Here is a 23603-nt window from a genome sequence, read left to right on the forward strand (position 1 = left end):
GGGCTCACAGCTGGTCCAGACTGGGGTACGCTGTGTGTCCGGTCACTAATATGGCACCCCAGGAGCTGTTCTGTAACCATTCCTGGTTATTTAGTAGCTGTTCTGAAGGATGAACTAAATCGTGCACCTTGCTAAGCTGCATCTTGGCACCTTCCTCCCAGCAGCATCTTAAAAGACACACTATATGACACTCTTTGAGTAACACACAAAAAAAATAATCACACTGCAACCATATTTTGGGTTGACTATTTTTCTTGTAAAATGAAAAGAGAGAGGGGAAGGGTAGGGAGAAGAGAAATTTGCCAATTCTTCAAATCCAAGTCAGCTAGGGAGAGACATGGCAATGGCACTACATACAAGGAATAAAAATGGAATGATTTTTCTCTATTCAATACTTAAACTTTTATTTTTTAAAGCAAATTTGCTTTCCTCTTATATGTTAGTTTGAGAAACTATGAACTCAGATATTTAAAATAAAGAGTAAAGAAAATTAAAACTGGGCTTCCTAGGCAAGACTGGGAAAAAAAAGTTCTATTCATAAAAAAAATTTCTGTGACCCTTTCAGAAACACGAGAATGACATACTTTGACATAATTTTGTTCAAAAGATAACCACTCTGAAAACTTCATTTTTATTTTACTATATACTAAAATACTGATTAAACACTTGAATTTCCCAAGCATACAATGAAATATTATTCAGTCATCAGAAGGAATGAAGTTCTGAGTTATGCCACAACATGTATATACCTTGAAAACACTATTTGAGTGAAATAACCAAGGCAGATAGGGACATATATTGTTTGAAGTCATTTATATGGGACGTCTAGAAATAGAAAATTCATAAAGAAAGAAGATTAGAGGTTAAAAGAAGATAGAAGGAACAGGGAAGGGAGAAAGCTTTTTGTTTGGTGGATATACAGTGTGTGAATAATTTTTTTTATAAAAAGAGCACATACTATAGTTAAGAATATAAAATATTCTTTTTGACTGAGATAGTCTAAAAGCAAATATTATATCTAAATCTGCAATGATCCAAAATCCATACATGATTTTGGTTCAAAGAGCTTCTGCGCTACTGTATTATATTCATCACTCATTCCTGTTTAGTAATTAACTTTTACTTTTTATACAATTGACATATCAATTATGAGAGTAAAACTGTATACTTACTCCACCCATTGTAATTCCATGAATAAGGGCAACATATGGTTTCTGACAGGCATCTAAAAGAGACAGAGCTATAGGTAGTTATGATATTTTAAGTACATGCACTTTTTACCAAAAATTATAGGTTACATGACTTCTGAGTATTTTCCCTAGGAAACTTTTCAGTAAGTATCAAAGTAGAATAAATGGATGACTTGTAAATGTTATTTGTTAATATCAGTCCTGATCTTTTATTCATTAAACAACTCAGTACTTTAATTTGAATCACCAGAAAGCCTTATATAATTCAGCTAATGACAAATATAATTAGCACTCACAATAACTTTTACTTGACCTCTAGCTTCTTAGAAACTATAAAAAGAAATTTCTCTACTTATTGGGAAAGAGACAAACCCATGCACGTGTACCTACCCACACATACATAATTTCATCTATACATGCATATATTTCAAATATAAAATATAAAGCTAATTATTGCAGAACATGAAGCAAGATATGATCATATTCCTTATTGACTATGTCTATTGCAATATACATAAATTATACCTTGAAGATTTTCTCTCTGTATAAGCAGTTTTTACAAAACTCTTCTCAAACTGCTTAGAGGTTTTCTCCCATTTCCTTTTATTTGTATAGAACTGCACTTTCCAATATGGTAGCCATTAGCCACTTATATTAAAAATTCAGTCTCTTGGCCATACTAGTCACATTTCAAGTGCTCCACAGCCACACGTGACAATAACTACCATATTGGACAACACAGATATGGAATATTTCCATTTTGCAAAAAAGTCCTATTGGACAGTACTAGTATAGAACATTAGAATGAATAAAACATTCTAATTATAGTATGTAGAGTTTTAGACTTAAAGAACCAACAGACGTCCACTCAATTTGGCTCACCGAGAAAGTACCAACTGGGAAGTTGCTCTCTTTCCCCAACCCTACTTGAAAGACATAGAAATGCTAGAAAATATTTTAGATGTATAGCCAAGTTTGAAGCCAACAAAGGGAAATTACCAAGTGTCAGAAACAAAAGTCAAAACCTAGTGGAAGCTACAGGCAAAAAGGTCATGGATGTGAGTGTGTGTGGTACATTGTAAGGGAGAGGAGGTTGGTTCTGGGGCACATAACCTATGCAATGAGCTAACTGTATAAAACCTCAAGTTAGGAAGAGTTATTCCATCTGTAAAACAAGAATAGAAAACTCTATCTACTAAACTAGGAATTCAGTAAGGAAGCTTGCCTCCTGCCAATAGAAAGAAAAGGGGAAATTAGATGCTCACACACTAGATAACAACTGCCACAATTACAACTGAACATCATTCCTAAGAAATTTGTAAAAGAATGAACATATTGAACTTGGTAAAAAAAAAAAAAAAAAGTCTACAAAAAAGATTAGACTTAAGAGTCAAATTTTAAAAGCTTTCCCATTGACATCAGGAATAAGATACCACTACAATCATCCAACATTATAAAAGAAGTCTTAGCCAGAATATAACACAATGAGAAAAGTCATAAATATAAGTACTGAAAAAGAAGACATTTAAAAATAAAAGCTACATGCTGCAGACTCAGGTTTGATTCCCGGTGCCTGCCCATGCAAAAAAATAAAATAAAATAAAGCTATATGCACAAGATAGAACTGGCTATGTAGGAAAGCCAAGAGAATCAACAGAAATACCATCAGAATCAATAACAAATAACAGCAAGATAAGAATAAGATATTAAAATCAAAAGCATTTCTATATGCCAGAAATTGTCAATTGGAAAATAGTGTAGGAAATTAATTACCATGAAATTTAGTAACAGAAGTGATGTTGGCACAATGTGGTAACTTTACTAAAAAAAAATCAATGAATTGTACACTTGAAATAGATGTCTATGATATTTAAGCTATAATTTCATACAGTTTTTTTTAAGTCTACACGAAAAAGTGAAGAGATTTGCCACATTCATGGATGAGAAAACTCAGTATCAAAGATGTCAATTCCCTCCAAATTAACCTATAATTCATTGTTATTCCAATCAAAATCTCAACAAGATCTTTTATGGAACCAGAAAATCAATTCTAAAATTCATAAAGATCATCAAAAGTCCAAGAGCAGTAAAGACAATGCTAAAAGAAAGTAAGAGGAATTTGCGCTTCTTTGTAGACACATAAAAGCTATAATAACTATGGGGTAGGCCATGGTGGCTCAGCCGGCAGATTTTCTCACCTGCCATGCCAGAGACCTGGGTTTGGTTTCCAGTGCCTGCCCATGCAGAAAAAAAAAAGCTATAATAACTATACTACAGTTTCAACTAAGTACAAATAGGCCAACGAACAAAAGACACAGGAACATGTAAGAACATGGCATATGACAGAGGTATCATTAAAATCAGCGAGGAAGGAATGGACCTTTCAGTAAAAGGAACTGGAATATTTGGCTTTCTATCTGGAAAATAAAAGTTAGATGATATCACATGCAAGAAATTTTTAGTATATAAGACTGTGCCAGTTTGAAAGGATTATGAGGCCTAGAAAAGCCATGTTTTACTCATGATCCATCCTGTGGAGGCAGCTATTTTTTTTAATCCCTATTCAGCACTGCAGGTTGGAAACTTGATTAGATTATCTCAAAGGAGATACGGCTCTCCAAATTGGGTATTAACCTTTGGTTAAAGGGATTCAAACCATTCCAGGTGGGTCTTGATTACTTTATCAGAATCCTTTAAAAGAGGAAAAATTAGGAGAAACATTTGGAGAGATTCATGAAACCCCCTGGGGGAGTTTCATGAGGCAAGAAGCCTAGAGAGAAAGCTATCAGACGTCACCACATACACCATGTGCCCTTCCAGTTCAGAGAGAAACTCTGAATTTCATTGGCCTTCTTAAACCAAGGAATCTTTCCCTGGATGCCTTAGATTGGACATTTCTATAGTCTTGCTTTAATTGGGGCATCACCACAGGCTTAGAGCTAAAAACTTGAAACAGTAAATTCCCTTTTTTAAAAGCTGCTCTGTTTCTGGTAGAACAAAGACCTAGAGGGTAAAGAAACAAAACATTAAATTAATAGAAGAAAATATGAGAATATCTTAATAAATTCAGCATAGGAAAAAAGTATTTTCTTCATAAAGAGGAACAGATACATTCCAATGCATCAAATACTTGTATATACCAAAAGATAACTTAAATAAAGTAGCAGACTGAGAGAAGTGCACATATATAAACAGCAAAAGCTAAACCCACAATACAATAAAGAACTCCTACAAAATCAGTTAGGAAAAGACAAACAATCCAATACAAAGATGGACAAAGGAAAAAAAATCCTGAATAATTACAATAAGAAAATATCTCCTGCCTCACTGGTGCTCAAGAAAATACAAATTAAAGCCACAATGAGATATTACAAATGTAAATTTTAACAACAAAAATGGCGGAAATGCTGGATAACATGGAGCCAACCAAGATGGAGGCCCCACAGAATGCCCTAAGAGATGTTTTGGATATGTGACAACAATTCTAGATGATGCAAAAATTTATTCAAACCATGCTACAAAACCTAATGTTGATGCAGATGATGTGAGACTGGCAATCAGTATCATGCTGACCAATCTTTAACCTCTCCTCCCCAAGAGATTTTTTACTGGGTATTACAAGGCAGAAAAATCAAACCCCTTTACCACTGCTTAATCTCAATGCAGGACCTAGACTCCTACCTGATAGACACTGTTTAACAGCTCCAAATTATAGGCTGAAGTCCTTGATTAAAAAGGAACCTAGCCAAGTGTTCTAGTTTGCTAGCTGCCAGAATGCAATATACCAAAAATGGAATGGCTTTTAAAAAGGGGAATTTAATCAGATGCTAGTTTACAGTTCCAAGGCCAAGAAAATGTCCCAATTAAAACAAGTCTATAGAACTGTCCAATCAAAGGCATCCAGGGAAAGATATCTTGGTTCAAGAAGGCCAGTGAAGTTCAGGGTTTCCCTCTCAAGTGAGAAGGCACATGGTGAACACTGAGTTTCTCTCTCATCTGGAAAGGCACAAGGTGAACACAGTCAGGGTTCCTCTCTCATCTGGAAGGCACATGGCAAAAATGGTGTCATCTGCTAGCTTCTTCTCCTGGCTTCCCATTTCATGAAGCTCCCTGGGAGGCATTTTCCTTCTTCATCTCCAAAGGTCGCTGGCTGGTGGACTCTGCTTCTTGTGGCTATGTCGTTCTGCTCTGCTCTCTCAATTTCTAGCTTTCTCCAAAATGTTTCCTCTTTTATAGGATTCCAGTAACTAATCAAGACCCACCCAAATGGGTGGAGACATGCCTGAACCTAATCCCGTTTAAAAACCACTCTTGATTAAATCACATCTCCGGGGAGACGATCTAATTACAGTTTCAAACATACAATACTGAACAGGGATTAGAAGAAACGGTTGCTTTTACAAAATGGGATTAGGATTAAAACATGGCTTTTCTAGGGTACATACAAAACCAGCATACTAAGGAAGACTAGTTTCACAGTTAAGTGTTGGTGCTATTGGTAGCAGATCTACCACTCCTATTATAGCAGCCCCACCAACAGTATCTATCCTAAATGAAGTTGCAACTCCAGTGTCAGTGACAAACCAAAGATTTACAGTGCAGATTCCATCATTTCAGTCCATACCTGCCAAACCAGTTCCTGCAACAACTGCAATTCAGAATGTTCTAATTAATCCATCAATGATTAGACCAAAAATATTATTACCACCAATATGGTTTCATGACAGAGTACTGCCAATGAATCAAACCTATTAAAGAGAAAACATGAAGATGATGAAGATACTATGTAAGGAATGCAGTCTAGCCTAGATGCATTTCAGAAGTATAGTTGGTTTTGAACAGTACACTGAACTAGAACATTCTAGATATTCTCAAGTTGTATCTTAGAAAACTTAAATGTAGCTGCAATATTTTTCACTTTAGTTAAGACTGTTAGATTCCATTAGTAAGAGTAGAAATGTTTTCTCATTAGGCTTTAAGTACAAAAAGTTAAGAGTTTCATTAATGCCAAGTCTTACCATGGCTATTTTTGGAAACAGTTTTCTGCCATGTATCACTGACAGCAGCACTTAAGTTTCAATTTCTACAGTAGGGTCAATGATTGATCTTTAACAGCAGTATTTATAATCTACATTAAAATACTACTTTCTTTGTAAGGCAAAAAAAGTCACCTTTATTGTCACTAAATTCGTTGACCAAATCTCTCAATTTAGGAAACATTTCTGAGGTTGATTTAGAGGGATTCTAAATCCATTTTGAATGTATTTGTTTTCTGGTCTTTCCTAACTTCCAACTTTCTCTCAACACCCTTTCTAGATCCCCTTTCTTTTCTTTATCCCCATAGGTTTATGTTTTTCCCCATTCCTCTTAAATTAAAAAAGTCAAAACCAGAAATTTTAAACTATCATTCCTGATGGTACTGCTAAGTATCTCCATTTTTATATTTTTAAAACATGTTCTACATGCCTGTTGTTATTTCACTTAAATTGAAGGCTATATATTTGCTGTTTTTTTTCCTATAGTCAAGAGCAGTTTGGTTTTTCCCTTGTCTTCTGTGCCTATTGACTTTTACTCTGCTTTGACATATAGTCAGCTACATTCAGTTTCAGTCTTTTATACCAAGTTGATAACTCTACTCACTCCAGAGTTCTAAATTTAACATAGAAGATATAATAAGTTTATTAAAATGTGCCTTGATAGGTATATTTTACTGGATTGAGGCAAAACCACTATAGAGCAAGTGTGTTCTTCCATCTCGCACATGTGCTTTAATCACTACTTCTTGAACCCTCATATTGGTATAATTCAGATACTTTTTCTAGCTTGTTGCTAAAGATGTCACATGTAAGATGAGATCAAACCTCAAAGTAGATTCTAATGGTTCTCCTTCCTCAATAAAGTCAATAAGGAAAACAAATTTGTGTGATGAGACTTGCATTTAGGTGAACTGTGCCGAGGTTTCCCAGCACGGTATGTTCCTAAAAACTTTTCCTTATCTTTCATTTATACACATCTAAAAATTTTATTGGGAAAGATTCAAAAACTTTCACAAATATAACCAGTCCTATTCAGTATTTCTTGAGTTTAAATAAATTTAACCTAGGAATAATTTTGCAGAATTTTCTAAAAAAAATTGCTTATATAATTTAGAATATATAGCTAAGGATCCTCAAAGCTTAAAATATCAAATTTCACCTTAGAATGGTACTTGATAAGTCTGACAGAAATCATTCTGTAACAACGTAGAAACACCCACCACAGTTTGTTTTCTGATATCAGGGACAGGTGGCATAAAACTTATTAAAACAGATCCAATCAACATCATAGAAGAAAAATGTTGATTATATAGCATAGGATATCATAATGTGTTGTCCTCAGGGAGGCGCATGTCAAAAGGCCCAGGTTCTAGTTCTGGCTCCATCATTTACCAACTGTGTGACCTCATTTCACCTCTGAGCCTTGAGCCTTGTTCTCCTCTCCTAATAGGAAAATAACACCTACTCTGCCTACCTCACAGGGATATTGTGAGGGCTTAGTTAGTATATGTGAAAATTCTTTCAAACTTGTAAAATGTTATACAACTATAAAAATTCATTACTGCATTTGTTCCAAAATTATTAATAAAAACCTGAACATTAAAAAAAATGATGAGTAGAGAAAGTCTTATACTTTAAAGAACAACTTGGAAACAAACTTTATGATATACCATAAACTCTATCATATACCAATTTTATTTGTAATACTTCTGGAAAAACTTTTGCACGTGGGTACCAAGGAGGCATATACAAGGACACAATAATCTGTGTTAATAAAAATTGGAAATAACTTTAAACATTCATTAGTGTAACATAAATAATTCAAGGTATATTCATAATATTGAATAACATAGAACAGTTACATTCCACAATGTTAAACAAGTTATGGAATGGTATATAGAGTAAGATAGTATTTATGTTAATTTCAAAACCACAAAGTAACACTATATTGCTCACAAATATACGGTAAAAATATAAAACACAGACTAGGAAGACAAACTATGAATTAATAATAACAGTTACTTCTGGAAAAGGAATAGCACCAAGGAAAGCAACAAAGTTGGCTAAACTGTAACTTTAAAACATTGTAGTATTATACTTCTTTAAATGAATTTCTTAAAACATCAAGCAAAAACTAATAGATACACAATTATTTTGCTACCACCTATAATTTAACTTTTGAAATTCATCTTGATAAAAGTACAGCTTCACTTCCAATGAAAGCTGGAACCTCAACTGTAAAGAAATTTTCATCCCAGAGTTCTCTTAAAGTTAAGAAAATTTTCATGTCACAGATTTGTACAGAAAACTGAGATCCAAGTTTTTTGTTTTCCAAGAGAGACAGTCATATAAACAGAATCCATGTTGTCACAGTGACTTCATTACAAATAGGTAATTAAGTATAGCTTACTAATATTAAAATGTGGATTACTTTGGAATAAACTGTCTAAATAATTTAATCATCTTTATTTATACAAAAATCACTTTGAACTTTATTTGTATGATCATTTGTTTAATGTGTCTCTCACCACTAGTCCTTATAAGCTACGAGGGCTGGAACCATGTCCATCACTCCAACTATCCTTTACCACAGTGACTGGCATAGAGCCTGGCACACAGTACATAAGGATCAGTTTCTTTAGACGACATTTTTAAATAAATCACACCATGCACTTATTTCTTGATTCCATTTTCAAAACTCTTAGCAGAGCACACTTACCAATGGCATTGTTCAGCAAATACTCTTCTCTAAAGAAATCTTGAGATAATGTCTGTTTTGCCTTTGCAGCTTCTGAGATTGCTACAAAAGAAAAACGGGAAGGAAGGAAGAAAAGAGGGGGGCAAGGGAGGGAAAGACCATTACAAATCACAAAAGGTATTTTCCAGTGAATATATCAGAATGAATTTAAAGTTTTATGATATTAAGTAACTGGAAGGAGACTCTAGAAAGCTTGTTAAAGTTTTTAAGTTGCCCATTACAGACACAGAATTAGGCATAGTCTGATGTCAAAGCTTCAAGGCAAAAATTCCTATTAAGAATTTCTTACAAAGTATTATACTTAAAAAGGAAATTATAAATAGCCACAAATTGCATCTTCTTTTGATAGTTTTCTCTAGCATGAATAAATATTTGATGGCTATACCTTTGCTTCAGTAATACATCTTACTGCAATAAAGTACATCATAAATACAGTACATACACACACAAAAATAAAGTGCTACTCCATCTAGTTAAATATTTCTACTGCATTTATTTCACCATGAAACATTTATTGTACATCTATTATGTTACAGATAACAAGACAGCAATATAAGATGACTGCCCTGAAGTTCAGACTGATTAGAAGAGACAGACTACTACGAAACACTTTATGCTATGCCCTCAATAAGAATGAGGTACTGTGCAAATTTAAAAAATGTTTTTGCATGAGGAAGAACAAAGGAATGTCATTACTGCAGGGTGCTGAAAATGGATGGTAATTAATATTTTAAAATTTCAACTTATCTGTGAGACTAAAGCAAAATATGTTTATTTGGTACAAAATTTATATTTTGACTAGTGCATTTCCTAATATAACTTATGGAGACAGCTTAAGTGAACACCTTAAGTACATGGAACCTTGAGTAGGATGTGAGATTTTGTTGGTTTGTCCAGAGTGATGCCCCAGTAAATCCCAGAGTGATTTGAACAGTGAATAAAAAAGTATTTGCAAAGTTCCCTTTGGGGAATGATGAGAAAGGGGGAAAATTCAACTTTCCCAAGTTGAATTCTTGATATTCTCATAAGCAATGGAGACAACCAAAACAATAGGCTGAGCCTTCAATCTTGGGTTTGTTCATATGAAACTTAACTCCACAAAGGATAGGTCAAGCCTACTTAAAATTAGGCCTAAGATTCACCCCCAAGAGAACCTCTTTTGTTGCTCAGATGTGACCTCTCTCTCCAGCCAACACAACAAGCAAACTCACTGCTCTTCCCCTGTCTATGTGGGACATGACTCCCAGGGGTGTGGACCTTCCTGGCAACGTGGGACAGAAATCCTAGAACGAGCTGAAATTCAGCATCAGGGGATTGATAAAAACCCTAGAATGAGCTGAGACTCAGTATCAAGGGATTTAGAAAACCTTCTCAACCAAAAAGGAGAAGAGTGAAATGAGACAAAATAAGTGTCAATGGCTGAGAGATTCCAAACAGAGTTGAGAGGTTATCCTGGAGGTTATTCTTATGCATTAGGTAGATATCACCTTGTTATTCAAGATGTAATGGAAAGGCTGGAGGGAACTGCCTGAAAATATAGAACTGTGTTCCAGTAGCCATGTTTCTTGAAGATGACTGAATAATAATATAGCTTTCACAATGTGACTCTGTGACTGCGAACAAAAAAAAAAAGATTAGGAGAAGGATCAAAGCAGAAGGAGGAGTTTGAAAACAGTGAAGATAGGATTTAACAAATGGCTGTGACTGCAGAATCATTATATTGATATTTCTTTTAGTCTCCAGTGTCTTGGAGCAGCTAGAAGAAAAACCTAAAATTGTGGAACAGTAACCCATATCAAACTCTGAAATCTGTTCTATAACTACTTGTTACAGTGTACTTTGAAATGTATCATTTTATATATATGTTACATTTCACAATAAAAATGTTTTTTTTTTTAAAAAAAGAATGAGGTGTTGTGGAAACAGAAGCAAGAGAATTGAAGTTAAAAGAAGGCTTCTCAGAAGAGGTAAGCCTGAGCCAAGTTTGAAGCAAGAGAATTGAAGTTAAAAGAAGGCTTCTCAGAAGAGGTAAGCCTGAGCCAAGTTTGAAGACATGGGTAGCGATTTCCTGCCCATTCCAGTCCCAAGAATATAAAGTAGCATCTACAAAGGTATGCAGGCAAGAAAGAAGAGAGGAGCGAAGAGAGGAGGAAAAGAAAGAGTAAAATTCGAGAAACCACAGGCAGTTTTAAAGGGCTAAGGGAGAATGATAAAAAGTGAGCAGAGATGTAAATAAGATAGTAATATTCTTATTTATTAAAAATATCAAAGACATTGCTACAGCATACTAGCGTCTGGTTTAATAAGCAGGTGCTCAGTAAATATTTCCTGAATAATGAGTACTAACTCAGTTGGTTAAGTTCATGTCAACTTGGCCAAGTTATAGTGTCCAGTTGTCTGGTCAAACAAGCACTGGCCTGATTGCTACTATGAGGATATTACATGGATTTAAATCATCAATGGTCTTAACTCATCAGTAAGTTCATTGCATCTATGGATGATTACATCTACAACCAACCGAGGAGATTGCCTTCAACAATAAGAAAAGTCTCAACCAATCAGCAGAAGGCCTTAAAAGAGGAAGTGATGATTTCAGCAGTCAGAAGGGAGAACTTCCATCTCTACTTTCATTAGCAAGTTCTCCTGGGGAATTAATCAAAAGCTTTGGAGTTTTCAGCTTGCAGCCTGCTTACAGAATGTGGACTTGCCCATCGCAGTCACATGAGACAATTATTACAAAAATCTCATAATATTCACATTATATATGTCTTGTTGGTTCAGTTTCCTAAAGAATTTTGAGTAATACACTCATTTGTACTGCAATTTCCTACTAGCCAGAATCTACATCTCCTATAGTGCTACCATTCCAATCTCAAGACCTGCTATCAAGGCTTTCTCTCCCATATACTGCAAGCTCATATTTAAGTATGCTTTTCCTGTCTTTAATTCCCCTAGTAATTTCCTGCTAAAACTATATATCAAATGTATTATATACATTTTTTTTTGTTTTATGGAGAATAGTTACATACAAATTATTGAATATTTAGATTTTTTTAGACTATCTAAAATTCTGATGTATCTTCCTTTAAAATGTTCCAAATGTTGGCTTCTTCTAGCTTTTAAAAGAAAGACTTGATATCAAATTTTCTCATTCTGTGGCTTTCACTGATACTCATTTGTTCTCTTTTTATTCACTACTTGTCACTGCTTACCAGTGCTAAAAGAGGAGAGCAAGTTGTATTGCCTTTGAATTGAAGCTCTTTTACCTCAAAATTTGTTTTAGATTTCTTTGAAATCTTATACTGAATTAGAAGTTATAAGAACAATTTAATTTCATTTAATTAAAATTAAATAATATACATAATATCAATTTATTTTTAAATTTTACACATACTTACTTACTATCTTGTACTTTTTTTAAAGAAACAATTTCCTGGAATTGGACTCCAAAGCATTATAAATTTAAACTGGAATAATTCTAGAATTTGTAACTATATTATCAAACAGCAATATAAAGTTAGGTCTATATGCAGAAATAACTCACAGTCAGAAGAAGCAATGCATAAGGCTCTGACCATCTGTAAACTGATAAGATCCTAGGCCTAACTCCAGAGAAAAGGCTGATACTAGGCTAAAAAGCAAGTTCTAAAAATATTCTTGTGGTGAGGAAAACAAATTTTAAAATAATGCAGTTAACAAATGGGTCTAAGAAAAGTTGCTATTAAACTGAAATTTTAAAACTGAAGCTATTTTGAATTTAATAGGTATTTGACATTATGTCCAGAATCAGGCTTACTTCTTCTTATTCCAAATATAACAGTTTACATAAACTTGTATATCTGGTGAACAAATCAACCCAGAGATCGTTGTGTTAATACAAAAAAACAAGTAAATATACAAAATAAAAACACAAGGAAAAACAAACCCTGGACCCTGCCAACTCCATAAGAAACAAAATGGAAAAATAGTATACAGAAAATACTGACAACCAGCACTGATACAGATAAGTACATAATCTTAATTAATCCTGAGAAATAACACTGTGTCTCTTTTGTCTTTAACAGTTCAGCAGGTAGGCAGGTTTACCTAAGTAATTTGAAAGCCAGAAAATTATGGTATTATAATCTAATACTACTACTACTTTCAAAAAGTTTTTAAAGAATTAGAGTCCATTCCCTCGTATTTGAAATTATTCCCTCCAAAAATGGGGACTCAACGTGACTATCCTATTGAGAAAGACTTCTTGACCAAAAGGGGGAAAAGAGGAATGAGACAAAATAAAGTTTCAGTGGCTGAGAGATTTCAGGGTCAAGAGGTTATCCTGGAGGCTATTCTTATGCATTATACAGATATCCCTTTTTAGTTTACGGTATATTGGAGTGGTTAGAGGAAAGTACATGAAACTGTTAAAACTGTGTTCTGGATACTTGATTCTTGAAGATGACTGTATAACTATAAGGCTTTTACAATGTAACCATGTGATTTGAAAACCTTGTGTCTGATACTCCTTTTATCCAGGACAGATGAATTAAAAAATAAGGATAAAAATAAATAAATAAAGGGTAAAAAGTTAGGTAGAATGAAATATTAGTATTTAATGAGAGGAAGGGGTAAGGGATATGGAATATAGGAGCTTTTACTTTTTTCCTTTTATTTCTTTTTCTGAAGTGATGCAAATGTTCTAAAAATGATCATGGTGATAAATACACAACTATGTGATGATATTAACCACCGATTACATATTATGGATGGACTATATGTGTGTGATGATTTCTCAATAAAAAATATTTTTTTAAAAAAACACCAAAGTAACTATCCTAAGTACCAGTTGTATATGGGTAATTAAGGTATAATCCTATTTATTTAAGCACACATAAAATGCACCAACAATATAATAGGATAAATGCTATAAAATGGGTACTTGTTTTAGGATGATGGAGGGAAACACGGCTTAGCAGAAGATATGAGTTAACTTTTACAGGAAAACAAGGAGTTCAACACCAAAGCATAAAAAATTTCAAACAACAGAAAAGCATGTTCAAAATCATGGAAGTATGTGATAGAATGTTATATTAGGAAAATGGCAAGTCACTGAGCATGGCCAGAGTATAGGGTTATAATGACAAGCACAACCGCTTAATATCAGTTACTCCATAATAAAACTCAGTGAATTCACATATCATAACTGAACATTTTAATTAGGATTATTCAGGGAGAGACAAGATATGCAAACTCAAAATGGTACAAATGTGGTTTAAAAATTCCCCTCATTCTAACATTAGTTAAAAAAGATAAATCTTTAATTTTTTCTTTTTTTCTTAATGTTAAGAATGCATTAACTTTATAATGAAAAATTTCTAAAATACAAGGAAATCACAAACTACTCAAAAATCTGTTAATACTTTATCTGATCTACTGGGGAAAAAAGCATTTAGAAGATGGGAAGGTTTTTACCTCTGATATCACCCCCAGCACAGAACGCTTTTCCTCCAGCTCCCTTTATAATGATCAGAAAAGTTTCAGGATCTTGTTCCCACTTCTATTCAAATGCAAAAGATGATAATATAAGCATATTATAAATACAAATGCATTAAAGTTATATATGTGTACACGTGCATATACACATACATGAATACACACATACTCTTTTATAAAGTATACACAGAAGAACAGTTCCTAACTTCCTTTTCTTTTCTGACAGAAATTAGCTTATTCCAACAAGTTTGCTAGATGAGTATATCAGGAAAAAAAAGACTGTGATCCAAACTTAATGATGGCATCTGAAACCTTTGCCAGGATAACTTTGAGAACAAGGTAAATAAATATGGGTTTTAGGCCAAGCCCTCTATCTCAGGACTTGCCCTTAAGAAACTTAATTCTGCAAAGGAGAAGCTAAGCCTATTTATGACTATGCCTAAGAGTCACCCCAGAGAACTCTTGTTGCTCAGATGTGGGCTCTCTCTCTAAGTCAACAGCGCAGGTAAACTCATTGTTCTTCCTCTTACATGGGCCACAACTCCCAGGAGTGTAAATCTCCCCTGGCAACGTGGGACCTGATACCCAGGGATGAGCCTGGTTCTGGAATTGTTGAATGGAGAAAGCCTCCTTGGTCAAAAAGGGAAAGAAAAATGAAACAAAATAAAGTTTCAGTAGTTGAGCAATTTCAAATAGTGTCAAGAGGTCACTCAGGAGGTTATTCTTATGCAGTACACAGATACTCCTTTTTAGTTTTTAATGTATTAGATTAGCAGAGAAATACCTGAAACTGTTGAACTGTAATCCAGTAGCCTTAATTCGTGAAGATGATTGTATAATTATATAGCTTTTATGGTGTGACCGTGTGATTGTGAAAATCTTGTGACTACATTACTTTTATCCAGTGCATAGATAGATGAGTAAGAAAATAAAGACAAAAAATAAATACATAAATAATAGAAGGGATAGAGGGTTTGTGATGTTTAAGTGATCTTTTTTATTTATAATTTCATCTTTTTTTTGAAGTAATGAAAATGTTCAAAAATTAAACAAACAAACAGACAAAAAAGGGTGGGCCATGGTGGCTCAGCAGACAGAGTTCTTGCCTGCCAAGCTGGAGACCCAGGTTCAATTTCCGGTGCCTGCACATGGGAAAAAAAAAAAAAAAAAAAAACCAAAACAAACGAAAATGTTCAAAAATTGCTTGTGGTGATGAATGCACAACTATAAGATGATACTGTGAACTGTGATTATACACTTTGGATGATTATATGGTATGTGAAGATATTTTAATAAAATTTCATTAAAAATAAATAAACTCAATGAAATATCATATCACACCCATTAGAATGGCTATTATAAAAACAAACAGAAAACAACAAGTGCTGGAGAGGATATGGAGAAAGAGGTACACTTAACCACTGTTGCTAGGAATATAAAGTGGTACAACTGCTGTGAAAGACAATTTGGCAGTTTCTCAGGAAGTTAAGTACAGAATTGCCATATGCTCCAGCATTCCCATTGTTAGGTATCTATTCAGAGGACATGAGAGCAAGGAAAAACGGACATTGGCACACCGATGTTTATAGCAGCATTATTTACAATTGCCAAGAGATGGAAACAGCCCAAATGTCCAAAAACAGATGACTGGCTAAACAAGCTGTGGTATATACATACTATGGGATATTACACAGCTATAAGACAGAATAAAGTCATGAGGCATGTTGCCACATGAATGGACTTTGAGGACATTATGCTGAGTGAAATTAGCCAGAAACAAAAGGACAAATACTGTATGGTCTCACTGATATGAACTAATATTAATGAGTAAACTTGGAGAATTTAAGTTAAGAACACAGGTTAACAGGAGATAGAAATAGGGTAGAGGCCGGGCAGTTGGTGCCGAAGAAATACAGACTATGCAACATGATTGACTATAAAAATTCAATTATGGATGGCATGATACTACCTAACTGTAGTACAATAATGTGATTATACTACATGAAGCTGAATGTGAGTATGGTTGTGGGAGAAGGGCTGGGGCACATATGAAATCATAAGGTAAGACAAGATAAAGACTGAAACAATATAATTTAGGAATGCCTAAAGTGTACAATGATGTGATTAAATATACAAATTAAAAAATGTTTTTGCAGGAGGAAGAACAAAGGAATGTTAGTATTGTAGGGTGTTGAAATTATATGGTACACAGGAAAAAGTATAATCCATGTAAGCTAGGGTCTATAGTCAATAGTAACACTGTAATATGCTTTCAATGAAGGTAACAAAAGCATTATGCCAAAACTAAATGTCAACAGGTGGGGGGATTAGGAAAGGGGTATGGACTCTTTGTGGAAGAAAAGGAAATGTCTTCAGATACAGCATGGTGATGAAGATACATCTATACACTTAAGATGGATTGTATAATATGTGAATAAACTATTTAAAATGGTCAGAGAGAAACAAGTGCTAGAGAAAATGCAGAGAAAGAGATGTACCTATTCACTGTCAATAGGAAAACAAGAAGGGCAGCCCCTTGGAGAGTAGTGCGGTGGTTCCACAAGCAGCTAGGGGTGAGTTTTTTCCATATGATCCTGAAACCTCATTGCTCTGTGTATACCTGGAGGAACTGAGTGTGGGGACAAGAATGGACATTTGCACACTGGTGTTTCTGGTAACAGTGATCGTGATCCATAATGAATGGAGGTAGCCTAAGGGTACAACAATTGAGGAATGGAAGGGGGAATTATGGTGTTTATATACAACGGACTACTAAGCTGCCACAAGAAGGAATGAAGTTGTGAGGCACAAGATGAATGAACCTTAAGAACTACATGATAAATGAAAGAAATGTCAGAAACAAAAAAGCATTTATATGGACTAACTATAATATAAAAATTCGGTGAACTAAAGTTGAGAGCATGAGTTATCAGGTTGGTGCTTATTGTAAGGGTTCTAGATTGTAACAGTCACATATATTCAGGAGGTGTATCTGTTTATTCTAAATTCTGAGATACCAAGCTGTTTGTATATAACATGGTCTTTCCCAGAAACTTTGGGTATTTATGTGACACCTGAGACTCAGAGCTGAAGCTCTGAAGCTATGAAGTCAGCAGTACTCCATACAGGAACAGTTTAAAAAGTTGAAAAAGGGATCAGACATCAAGTAGAAATATCAATGAAGGTGATCTGGATAGAACTGAAGACTGGGTTTAAAGGATGATATCGTCCCTATCTTAAAACTTTAACTTCTGTGTGAGACTAAAGGGAAAGATGTTTACTTGGTGCAAAATTTATATTTTGAGTAGTGCATTTCCTAATTTAACTTGCATGGTCAGTTTAGTTGAACACCATAAGTAGAAGGAATCTTGAATAGGGCATGAGATTTTGTTGGTTTGTCCAGGTTAGCGGGATGCCCTGAAAAATCCCAGAGTGATTTGGAAAGTGAATAAAGAAGTATTTGCAAAGTCCCCTTAGGGGAATGGGGAGAAAGGGGGAAAGATTCAAATTCCCTATTTGGAGAGTTTTTGATATTCTTGCAAGCTGTGGGGACAACCAAATCAATAGGCCAAGCCCTCGATCTCGGGGTTCGCTCCTGAAATTTATTCCTGCAAAGGACAGACTAAGCCTACTTTAAATTAGGCCCAAGAGTCACCCCAGAGAACCTGTTTTTTCGCTCAGATGTGGCCTCTCTCTTTAAGCCAACAAGACAAGTGAACCTCCTACCCTCCCCCCATATGTGGGACATAACTCCTAGGGGTGTAAATCTCCCTGGCAACATGGGACAGACATCCTGGGATGAGCTGGGACCTGGCATCAAGGGACTGAGAAAACCCTCCTGACCAAAAGGGAAAAGAGAGAAATGAGACAAAGTATCAGTGGCTGAAAGATTTCAAACAGAGTCGACAGGTTATCCTAGAGGTTAGTTAGTCTTACACATTATATAGATATCCCGTTTTTAGTTTATGGATATTGGAATGGCTGGAGGGAAGTATCTGAACTGTAGAGCTGTGTTCCAATAGCCTTGTTTCTTGAAGATGACTGTATAATGATACAGCTTTTACATTGTGACTGTGTGATTATAAAAACCTTGTGTCTGATGATCCTTTTAACTAGGGTATGGACAGATGAGTAAAAAAATATGGATAAAAAATAAATAGGGGGAACAAAGGTTAAAATAAACTGAGGGGATGGAAATACTAGTGGTCAATGAGAAGGAGGGGTGAGGGGTGAGGGGTATGGTATGTATGAGTTTTGTCTTTTTACATTTTTACCTCTTTTTCTGGAATAACGCAAATGTTCAAAAAAATATGAAGAAATTGTGAGCCACTGATTGTATGCCATGTATGGAATGTTTGTGTGTTAAGAATGTTGTATTTTTTTATTAATAAAAATATATTTTTAATGCCCTCAGAAATAAATAAAGTGTCAGTGGTTGAGAGATTTCAAATAGTCGAGAAGTTATCGTGGAGGTTATTTGTATGCATTATATAGATATCCCTTTTCAGTTTATGGTGCATAAACTGAGTAGCTAACGGGAAGTACCTGAACCTGTACAGCTGTGTGCCAATAGTTCTGTTTTTGAAGATGACTGTATAATGATATAGCTTTTACAATGTGACCATGTAATTGTGAAAATCTTGTGTCTGATGCTTCTTTTATCTAGGGTATAGACCAATGAGTAAAAAAAAAATGGATAAAAAAATGAACAAATAATAGAGGGAACAAAGACAAAAATAAATTGGGTAAATGGAAATACTAGTAGTCGATGAGAGGGAGGGCTAAAGGGTACAGTATATATGAGTTTTTTTATTTTTCTTTAGCTCTTTTTCTGGAGTGATGCAAATGTCCAAAAAATTATCATGGAGATGAATACACAACTACACAATGATATTGTGAGCCACTGATTGTATACCATGTATGGAATGTTTGTATTTTAAGAATGTTTGTATGTTGTTTTATCAATAAAAATATTTTTTAAATAAAATAAGTCAATAAACTTTAGTGGGGGTATAAGGGTATTTCAATGGTAGAAGTCCTGGTCTACCATGTGGAAGACCCGGTGTCAATTCTTGTCCCATGCACCTACCGAAAACAAACAAACAAAAATTCAATAAATAGCGCTGCAATAACGGGATACTCACACGGAAAAAGAATGAAATGTGACCCCCACCATACAGCATACCAAAACAAATAAATAAATAAACTCTAGAAAATAAATAAATATGGGCTTAATATTATTGTACAGAAATTGGTAAATTTGGTGAACCAATAAACCCAAAGATCATTGATATATGATGATAAAGGTCTCTGTCCTACTGACAAATTTATGAGTAACAGAGTAAAAACTGTTAGGATATTAATCAAACCTGTAAACAGTTTGGGGTTGGTAAGGACAGCTAAGTAGGATAAAAGAAAAGAATCAAGATTGGATAAAAATCGGTAAGTCTACAACGATGGATCAAATGAAAGATTGAACAGAAAAAGAAAAATTAACAGATGCTCTATAAACACTACACTCAAAAATAAAAATGCCCAAATAAGAGATATACCTGGATGGATGTGGTTGTCCAAAAAAAGTTTAGGCAATACTGGACTATAACGGAAATATGGCCTTTTAACATTTTAGTTCCTGCTGTCTTCTACCTAGCCCAACTCCAACCTAGAATACCTGGTTTGCTTCTCTGCATCACACATTAGGTGGCATAATATAGTATGTTCCAAACAGATACATTAGAATGGAAGAATGGCTTAAGGAACTGGTGATAGGAGGAGAATTAGTATTTGTTCAACATCTACACAGTAGACCATATTAGATATTCACATTACAGAACAGGAAAGTGAGGCACAGAGATTAATTTTCCCAACCTAAACATTAATGAGTAGAAATCCAAGTTTCAAATATGAGTAGTCTGACTTTAAATCCTATGTTTTTCTACTGTACTATGCAGTTTCACTTAGAATAGAAAAGCTTATGGCCTTCACTAAAAGAAGGCTTAGCAAGTTGTTCAAAAACAGTTGTCTTCAAACCTAAAAGCTGCCATGTGGGTACAGATTATATTTGTGCCCTCATACTCCAAGAGGCATAACAGTGTAACTGGCTAAAAGATCATAGAAACAAAGACTGGCAGAACACAAAAAGAAACTTCTTAACAAATTAGGGCTATGTGAAACTGGATGGGCTACCTCATGAATCAGTGAAATCCCTATCAGTAAGGGTGCTCAAGGATAATCTCATATAAAAAAAGCAATGAGTCTTGGTCCATGTACTTCTCAAAAAAACAAACAAGCAAACCAAATAAAAACTCAACAAATGGTGCTGCAATAACGGAAAAGTAATGAAATGTGACCCTGCCATAAAGCATACAAAAAAAAAAGAAAGAAAAAGAAAAAAAAGCGATGAGGACTCAATCAGCAAATGGGGCTTGGGCACAAATCCCAGAGAGCCTATGATTCCATGGGAAAGAATACGAGAAATGTTTTATTAAGATTTACTTTTACAAGATTCAACGTCCTTTCCTGTTGAAAACACTTCAAAAGATAGGAATACAAGGGAACTTCCTTAAAATGATAGAGGGAATATATGAAAAACCCACAGCTAATATCATCCTCAATGGGGAAAAATTGAAAACTTTCCCCCTAAGATCAGGAACAAGACAAGGATGTCCATTATCACCACTATTATTCAACATCGTGTTGGAGGTTCTAGCCAGAGCAATTAGACAAGAAAAAGAAATACAAGGCATCAAAATTGGAAAGGAAGAAGTAAAACTATCACTGTTTGCAGACGATATGATACTATACGTCGAAAACCCAGAAAAATCCACAACAAAACTACTAGAGCTAATAAACGAGTACAGCAAAGTAGCAGGTTACAAGATCAACATTCAAAAATCTATAGCATTTCTATACACTAGTAATGGACAAGCTGAGGGGGAAATTAAGAAACGAATCCCATTTACAATTGCAACTAAAAGAATAAAATACCTAGGAATAAAGTTAACTAAAGAGACAAAAAACCTATACAAAGAAAACTACAAAAAACTGTTAAAAGAAATCACAGAAGACCTAAATAGATGGAAGGGCATACCGTGTTCATGGATTGGAAGACTAAATATAGTTAAGATGTCAATCCTACCTAAATTGATTTACAGATTCAATGCAATACCAATCAAAATCCCAACAACTTATTTTTCGGAAATAGAAAAACCAATAAGCAAATTTATCTGGAAGGGCAGGGTGCCCCAATTGCTAAAAGTGTCTTGAGGAAAAAAAACGAAGCTGGAGGTCTCACGCTGCCTGACTTTAAGGCATATTATGAAGCCACAGTGGTCAAAACAGCATGGTATTGGCATAAAGATAGATATATCGACCAATGGAATCGAATAGAGTGCTCAGATATAGACCCTCTCATCTATGGACATTTGATCTTTGATAAGGCAGTCAAGCCAACTCACCTGGGACAGAACAGTCTCTTCAATAAATGGTGTCTAGAGAACTGGATATCCATACGCAAAAGAATGAAAGAGGACCTGTATCTCACACCCTACACAAAAGTTAACTCAAAATGGATCAAAGATCTAAACATTAGGTCTAAGACCATAAAACAGTTAGAGGAAAATGTAGGGAGATATCTTATGAAACTTACAATTGGAGGCGGTTTTATGGACCTTAAACCTAAAGCAAGAGCACTGAAGAAAGAAATAAATAAATGGGAGCTCCTCAAAATTAAACACTTTTGTGCATCAAAGAACTTCATCAAGAAAGTGGAAAGACAGCCTACACAATGGGAGACAATATTTGGAAATGACATATCAGATAAAGGTCTAGTATCCAGAATTTATAAAGAGATGTTCAACTCAACAACAAAAAGACAGCCAACCCAATTACAAAATGGGAAAAAGACTTGAACAGACACCTACCAGAAGAGGAAATACAAATGGCCAAAAGGCACATGAAGAGATGCTCAATGTCCCTGGCCATTAGAGAAATGCAAATCAAAACCACAATGAGATATCATCTCACACCCACCAGAATGGCCATTATCAACAAAACAGAAAATGACAAGTGCTGGAGAGGATGCGGAGAAAGAGGCACAGTTATCCACTGTTGGTGGGAATGTCGAATGGTGCAACCACTGTGGAAGGCAGTTTGGCGGTTCCTCAAAAGACTGAATATAGAATTGCCATACAACCCAGCAATACCATTGCTAGGTATCTACTCAAAGGACTTAAGGGAAAAGACACAAACGGACATTTGCACACCAATGTTTATAGCAGCGTTATTTACAATTGCAAAGAGATGGAAACAGCCAAAATGTCCATCAACAGACGAGTGGCTAAACAAACTGTGGTATATACATACGATGGAATATTATGCAGCTTTAAGACAAGATAAACTTATGAAGCATGTAATAACATGGATGGACCTAGAGAACATTATGCTGATTGAGTCCAGCCAAAAACTAAAGGACAAATACTGTATGGTCCCACTGATGTGAACGGACATTCGAGAATAAACTTGGAATATGTCATTGGTAACAGAGTCCAGCAGGAGTTAGAAACAGGGTAAGATAATGGGTAATTGGAGCTGAAGGGATACAGACTGTGCAGCAGGACTAGATACAAAAACTCAAAAATGGACAGCACAATAATATCTAATTGTAAAGTAATCATGTTAAAACACTGAATGAAGCTGCATCTGAGCTATAGGTTTTTTTTTGTCTGTTTGTTTGTTTGTTTCTGTCTTTTTTTTCTTTTTCCTTTTCTTTTTTTTTACTATTATTATTATTTTTATTTTTTTCTCTATATTAACATTCTATATCTTTTTCTGTTGTTTTGCTAGTTCTTTTCCTAAATCGATGCAAATGTACTAAGAAATGATGATCATGCATCTATGTGATGATGTTAAGAATTACTGATTGCATATGTAGAATGGAATGATATCTAAATGTTGTGTTCATTTCTTTTTTTTCTTTAATTATAAAAAAAAAAAAGATTTACTTTTACATGGAACTGTAACCCACACCAAACTTTGAAATCTGTTCTATAACTACTAGTTAAAATGTACTTGGGAATTTACTGGTTTTTTGTATATATGCTATATTTCACAATTTCAAAAAGTTAATATATATATATATATATA

The 23603-nt window shown here is 34.6% G+C and overlaps 1 protein-coding gene across 7 annotated transcripts in view; it reads right to left on the bottom strand.

Moving 5' to 3' along the window:
• Positions 1-23603, bottom strand: part of HIBCH (3-hydroxyisobutyryl-CoA hydrolase) — a 149120-nt gene that overhangs the window by 100928 nt on the left and 24589 nt on the right. For 6 of the 7 annotated variants that reach the window (XM_077154455.1, XM_077154456.1, XM_077154450.1 and 3 more), the window contains 3 exons: positions 14439-14523; positions 8946-9026; positions 1173-1225 (listed from right to left, as the gene is read on the bottom strand). In XM_077154455.1, the coding sequence (XP_077010570.1) occupies positions 1173-1225; positions 8946-9026; positions 14439-14523 (219 nt within the window). The remainder of the gene's footprint in view (positions 1-1172; positions 1226-8945; positions 9027-14438; positions 14524-23603) is intronic. The other variant, XM_077154454.1, reaches the window with a different exon arrangement.

Source organism: Tamandua tetradactyla, chromosome 3, assembly GCF_023851605.1.
Source record: "Tamandua tetradactyla isolate mTamTet1 chromosome 3, mTamTet1.pri, whole genome shotgun sequence".
NCBI classification, from domain to species: Eukaryota; Metazoa; Chordata; class Mammalia; order Pilosa; family Myrmecophagidae; genus Tamandua; species Tamandua tetradactyla.